The following is a 6,840-nucleotide window of genomic DNA, read 5'->3' on the forward strand; positions in this document are numbered from 1 at the left end:
TATAGTAATGGTACTCCGTCTATTGGAAAATTTAATAAGGCCGAGTGTATAATAAATATTGTACATTAGGTGTTAAGTTCTCCTTGATTAAATAAAACTTACGGAGTATGTATTTTGATATTGATAATGTTGCTTTCAATCTTATAATTTACCTCATAAACACTCTTAATGTGTAGAGGTAATCATATTACCCGTACCTGTTATAAAACAGATTTATTTAAAAATAAATAAATAAATAAATAAAATAAAAATAAAACATCAGAAGGTTCAGGTATCTATTGATATAGGAACGAAGGAATAGCAGTAAGAAAACTAAAGTTTTCAAAATCATAGTGTGCAACATAAAAAGTTAATCTATATAACTGAATAATAAGGTTAAAATTATAATTTCCCAAAATTAATTTAGGTGAAAGTTACTATAAATTGGATAATATGTGGTAAAATTACATACAAATAAAACCCTATTCACTCATAGAGAATTTGTAGATCGAAAAATTTATCACAAATTATTACAAGACACCTATGCTATTACGCTAATTTAAGGATAGTAACCAAAGATCTAAGTATTACATTCTTTCTCTGTTTCATTAAAATGCTACGTATTACTGCTTAAGCCGAATAAGTGTAAACTTTGTTGTGGGTCATGACAATGTACAGAGTACACTACGAGTATATACACATAATAAAACTGTAAGTAATAGGCTTGAATAATCAAATCTAGCTAGTTTAGCATTAATTATGATGAACTACTAGCTAATATTACTAGTACTAGTATTAAATTTTCCTACTGGCTTATCTTTAAATAAGTAGTACGTACCATTACAATATATTACTATAGTTATCTCTTTGTAGTTGTACTTAGCTCTCAAGACATACTTGAATTGAGTAGCCATATATGGCTAGTAAAATGAAGGTACTTGAAGCAATTAAGTTTCAAACATTTAAATCATATTTCTACAAAATCATGGTGGCTCCTTCAACTCAAAACCACAAGCTAGTAAGTTACTTTAATTTGTTTTGTCCTTGTACATACGTACATAATTTAATATTTTGTTCGGAATCAATTAATACGTGAATAATGTATTTATTTATTTTTAATACAAACGTTTATAATGTAATTTTACAGAGAATTCCCGAAACATACGTGAAGAAATATGAAGAGCAATTAGTAAATAATGATTATGTGAAGCTTAGAGTGGCCGATGGTAGAGTTTGGAGAGTGGAGTTATTTAAAGAAAGTGGAGAAGTGTGGCTTACCAAAGGTTGTGAAGTGTTATTCTCTAAAATATGGGGGGGCAGACCCCATTGATATCTTATATCAACCAAATGATGTTGATATAATGGCATTTCTTGTAATATTCTTAATTCCACATGAACACTAGTGGATTGCTGAGTCACATCCCGTTATTGCAATATTTTATTCAAAAGTGAGAACGGTAATCAAATTAACAGTTGTAAGTTGGACCTGTTCTTGCCGCTGTAGTTGCTGTGAAATTTGTGCAGCGTAGGAGATTGTCTGTGAATTTTCGATAGCGAAGCCTTATGTTTGGATCCTGTAACCCGAAATTCAGGTAAGTAATTTAAACTGAGTTTGAGTGTCCTTTATTAGTTAATTTTTGTTTATTTAGTTCAATGCTTCATTGTTTTGATTGGTTAAATTAGGGAAGAATCGAGAAATTATGGTTGTCCTTGAATTAATTTATTTCCTTGAAAACCTTAGTCGGGTATATCAAGTAATTGCGGACCTGTCTTACTTTGGTTTGAATTATAAAAATTTATCCACATTCTATTTTTTGTTCTATGTTGTTTAATGGAATCTTAATGTTGTATGTGAATTGTATGTGGTGAGAATTTTGAGTTAAGTGTATGTAAAATCTCTGTACATTTTGGTAATTTGGTCATTTTGGGTCAGAATTTTGATGTTTTTCGATTACCCTTGTGATTTTTGTTGTTTTTCCACATTGCAGACCATAGTTGTAGTGTTTAGTTCTGTCATTGAACTATGGATGACGATGATGTTATCATGAATGAGCTCAGTCTCTGTGATAAAAGTTTGGATGAGATTGTTGTTAATGAAACTCCTCCTCAGTCCCTTGTTCATGAAATGTTGTCCTTAAATTGCATAGCACCTTATGTTCAACTACCTAATTCTACCAAGGATCCCCTTACCATGACATCACCTATCAAGACTTTGGAGACGGTGGAGACCATTGTTTCTACAAACAAGGTCTCTGTGTATTCCACTGTTGAACCACCTAGAGAAGGGATGGTGTTCAAGCGTTGGGAGGATGTTGAAATGTACTACAAACAGTATGCCGAACAACATGGGTTTGGAGTCTGTAGACAAGCAGGTTCATTTAGACAAGCAGGTTCATTTTCAAGGCAAAAGGAAAGGAGGTCTGTAACGTGGCGATGTGAGTGCTGGGGGTACCCTGATATGAGGGCAAGGTGGGAAGCGAAGAAAAGGGCTAAAGCAATGGATATATCTGGTACGGTGGCCACAAAGAATGGTGAAATTGGTGAGAATGAGTTAAGTCGCTGCAAAAGGACATCAAAGAAGTGTGAATGTTTGGCTAAAGTTTATGCAAGTGTGAATTCTGATGGTGATTGGGTTTTGAGGACTGTGGAACTAAAGCATGTACATGACTTAGACCCTAGTGGCTCAAAATTGGTGAAAGAATATCGCATGAAAAATTACACATCAACTGTAAAGAAGAAGCTAATGGATTACTATGATGAAGGTGTGCCTGTGACTCAAATCCATGGTTGCATGGCTGCCGAGAGAGGTGGTGATGATGATCTCCCTACTGTGAAAGACCTTCAACACGAGGTTTATAAGAAGAGGAGATTAAAGATGGAAGACGGTGATGCGGTAGCCATGATGTCTTACTTTGATCGAATGCAAGCTGATAATCAGATGTTCTTCCATGCACATCGGCTGGACGAAGAAGGCCGTCTTAAGGATGTTGTATGGGTAGATGCTCGTAGCCGGGTGGCTTATCAGGAGTTTGGTGATGTTGTGTGCTTCGATGCAACATATTTAACTGATGAATATGAGCTGCCCTTTGCAAATTTTGTAGGGGTAAATCACCATGGACAATCAATACTCTTGGGGTGTGCCCTTGTATCCCATGAAACCACAGAAACCTACTTTCGGGTATTCGAACAATGGCTGTCTTGTATGGGGAACACACCTCCCGGTGCCATCCTGACCGACCAAGCCGCTGCATTGAGGAAGCCTATTGCTCAACTGATGCCTACAGCGCGACACCGGTGGTGCATCTGGCATATTATGAGGAAAATTCCGGATAAGTTGGGCAAATGCAAACAGTAAGTTTCAGAGCCTAATTCCTTAAGCACTGGTGGTCAGTTATAGTTTTTTGTGGTAGCTTCGAGCAGTTTTAATGACATGCAAAAGTCTTCCTGGTACCTCTATTATAATGTTATGTTGTCGTTTGATTTTGAAATGCTGTTTGTGAGTGTATTATTTGCCCAATTATGTATTTTTTGTTTATTGTGCTGTGAACTATCTGTGAAATTATGGTGTCCATTCTTGCCCTGTGAAATGTTGCATCTTATTCCTATATGCAATGATTTGTTAAATCTAATTCCTTTTATTTAATGATTTGTTGTTATATTAATTGATTTGCTGAACTCTGAATTGAATATGATGGTCTGCCTAGATGATTTTGTGTTGTAACAGTTGATAATTTTCTATACCCTTTGTATGGTCTGAGTTGAAACATAAGCTGTCCTTCCTTCAGAGATTCTGTGACAGACTTGTATTTACTCTGTATCTCTGCCCGGATTCTTGCCTAAGGTCTGGGTTGTTGAGCTATTGCTGTTATACTTGTTTTTAGTGTCGTTATTTGTTTGTGTTAATAGTTATGCTGAATTCAAGAGCCCTTTGAAGACCTTGGTGTATGAGAGCTTCACTGTTGAGGAGTTTGAGAGCCGATGGAAAGCGTTGCTGAAAAAGTATGAGTTAGAGGAAAATGATTGGTTATGTGATCTCTTTGATGAAAGACACATGTGGGTCCCAGCCTTTATGAAGGAGTACTTTTGGGCGGGAATGAAGACCACACAACGTGTTGAAAGTATCAATAGTTTCTTTGATGGCTTTGTAGATAGACAGACAAAGTTGCACGAATTCCCGGAGAAATACACTAGGGCAATGAAGAAGCGTGTGAAAACTGAAGTGGCTGCTGATGCTAGGTGCAGTAAATATGTCCGGAGGCTAGTTAGTGGGTTTAGAGTGGAGAAGTTTTTTCAGAAGATCTACACCGACACTAAATTTCAGGAAGTACAGAAAGAGTGTGCTAGAATGGGGTACTGCTATCCCAAGGTAAGGCGTGAGCTTGGAAATGACATGACTGAGTATGTACTTGAAGACCGGGTCTGGATTATACCGGAAGGCAAGAGTGAGGACATTATAACCGACAGGAGAATGTGGGTTCGTGTAGTTTTCGATCACTCCACGAAAGAATTTTGTTGTGATTGCCGGAAATTTGAAACTTTTGGGATCTTGTGCAAACATGCCATACGAGTATTTGAGGACAATTTGGTTTTGGACATTCCAAAAAAATACATTCTGGATAGGTGAAGGAAGGACGTACCACGAAAACATACTCGAGTCAAAGTGGCTTACCATGATCCCGGTGAAACACCTCAAGTTCGGTATTATCGTCGTATGATGACCGAATTTGAGGGAATATGTGATGAGGCATCGGCTGTGGATGATATTGAAACAGTGGACCTAGTAATTTCCAGTCTACAGCAGCTCCGGTTCAACGTCAAAGAGAGCCGCCAAAAATTTGTTACGAAACAAGCGGCACTACCAACATTGCCTGCAACACACGTCCCTCCCTCTGAGATTGGTTCCAACAGTTTGCCTAATCAGGTTCAAACACCTTGCTCAGTTGCAAAGGATTCTTCGAAAGCTACAGCTGTGAAGGATCCTCTACAGCGCAGGAAGCCTCGTGGCAGGCCCAAAACCACTAGGTACAAGAGCGCAGCGGAGAAGGGGTACAAGACCCAGAAATCAGCTACCAATTCAAACAAAACGCAACAGGTTACTTCCCCATCTGGAACCCTGATGTTATAAATTAAGTTTACTGCTGTTGTCTCTGTATTTAATCTTTCTAATTCATTTCCTTTTTGGATAGGGTAAAAGAAAGAGGACAACTAGACCTCTCAGTGCGGTGTATGAGGACTGCATCGACCCTGATATGCTGACTGATTCCGGGGAGGAATCGGATCATTCTTTTGAATTTTAACAGGTGGTACAGCATTGTGGTAGTGGCAGCACCTGAACTATGATAAGCTTGCGAGGCTTGTGGTCTACCCTTCACACGCTTTTCATTGAATGAGCATTTCTGTATTCGAGGATATACTGGTGTTGTGCCATACTTTGCTGACTGAATGGCAATGCGTTTAAAAATCCTAGGAAAACACTGTCAACAACACTGTTTGGAATTTGCTTTCGGTGATTAAATATGTACTAAACTTCCTTCTAAAAGTATATGTGGCAATGGTGGTTTTTCATAGTCCTTTCTTTGAATCTGGATGCAATGAGAAACATCATGATTTAACTACAGAAAAATGTTGATGCCTGAATTCACTTTTTACATACTGAAATTATAAGGTGTCCAGGTATTCTACATAATCAATTGCAATTTAAAATTACAATACTAAGTTTGTGCGTCGTAAAGTAATTAGTAATGTTTGCTAGTAATTTTTTCGGATTTGCTATCAAATAATTTAATGCACAAGAGTGATAAAGTAATATTCTTCGAAGCCTACATTTTCTTTGTAACCCAATATTCAAAGACGCAATAACCAAAAGCCCAACATATGCAAACTGGACTGGGCTTTTGGTTGTAACCGTGAATACTGAACTGGTTCGACTATTATATCATCATATTGGACTGTAAATCTTATGTAATTGTTGGTCTTATTTTGTCCAATTTTAAAGTTGTTACCTATTAGATTAGAATTTCAATAGGACCTATTACTAGTCTTGTAGCTCCCAATTGTTTGCTAAACATCTATAATTATGAAGAGAGAGTTGATCTGATGTTCATTTTTTTATGTGTAACTTCAACAAATTTGTTTTTGGAGTCATGAACAACATAATGGTCTATGATGTACATTACTTGTGTGTTAGATAATGGCTAATAACACTTCTTACCACCAAACTTGGCCCATTCATTAACTTCATTACTAGAACAACAATTCTTGAACACATATAATACATCATCAAACCACTCCACCATCTAACTCTAGCTTAACAACACATAGAGATACAATAAGTTACAACACATTTGAGTAATTAACTTAAACTCATAATAATCCTGAGAATCAGATACTGAGCCACCAAAAGACATAACCATTACATCACTTATCACACAAAAGGTGTCGGTGGTGAAGGCCAATTGATCGGAGCAAACCTAGCGGACGAAGTTAGGGAGCACCATAACTTTGTCACCATTTTTTATACCGGCGACGCGAATAGTTTGCTCGGTTGAGAGAACATTGTCTTCGTGCATGACCAGCAAGGTGGTTGGGTCTGCATTAATCTCATGAGCCAAAATGTGGAACAAACGACACATTGGGGTGTCCAATTTGGAGCTTTTTCTTGAAACGGTGGCCGGTGTTCCTGATGTAGAAGCGCTTGATTCGGGTGTTGGTGTTGATCAGGCCCGCCTATCATTATATTAAAACAAGAAATTAATTAACATTCGGCATTAGACTAAGCAACAATATTCACCCCTAAACCATTCTTGAATACCAACACAAAACGAAATACCAACACTATTAATCCAGTAGTTACTATTTGTG

At 37.3% G+C, this 6,840-nt stretch overlaps 1 protein-coding gene across 2 annotated transcripts; it reads left to right on the forward strand.

The window, feature by feature from the left end:
• Positions 1-1,449: 1,449 nt before the first annotated feature.
• LOC110701899 (protein FAR-RED IMPAIRED RESPONSE 1-like) lies at positions 1,450-5,601 on the forward strand. 2 transcript variants are annotated; one of them, XM_021879504.1, is made up of 4 exons: positions 1,450-1,571; positions 1,968-3,330; positions 3,886-5,071; positions 5,166-5,601. In XM_021879504.1, exons 2-3 carry the CDS (start codon positions 2,003-2,005, stop codon positions 4,601-4,603), a joined length of 2,046 nt encoding a protein of 681 aa, XP_021735196.1. In that variant the 5' UTR covers positions 1,450-1,571; positions 1,968-2,002; the 3' UTR covers positions 4,604-5,071; positions 5,166-5,601. The 2 variants fall into 2 exon arrangements, with proteins under 2 accessions (XP_021735196.1, XP_021735197.1); XM_021879505.1 differs by lacking the exon at positions 1,450-1,571 and having other exon boundaries at positions 1,589-3,330.
• The last annotated feature ends 1,239 nt before the right edge of the window (positions 5,602-6,840 follow it).

This window comes from Chenopodium quinoa, unplaced genomic scaffold, assembly GCF_001683475.1.
Source record: "Chenopodium quinoa cultivar QQ74 unplaced genomic scaffold, ASM168347v1, whole genome shotgun sequence".
Classification (NCBI taxonomy): Eukaryota; Viridiplantae; Streptophyta; class Magnoliopsida; order Caryophyllales; family Amaranthaceae; genus Chenopodium; species Chenopodium quinoa.

Coding starts and splice junctions, on each gene's coding strand:
- LOC110701899 (XM_021879504.1), top strand. CDS start 2,003: ATGGATGACGATGATGTTATCATGAATGAGCTCAGTCTCTGTGATAAA. Junction 3,331..3,885: donor AAGTTGGGCAAATGCAAACA/GTAAGTTTCAGA, acceptor TTGTGTTAATAG/TTATGCTGAATTCAAGAGCC.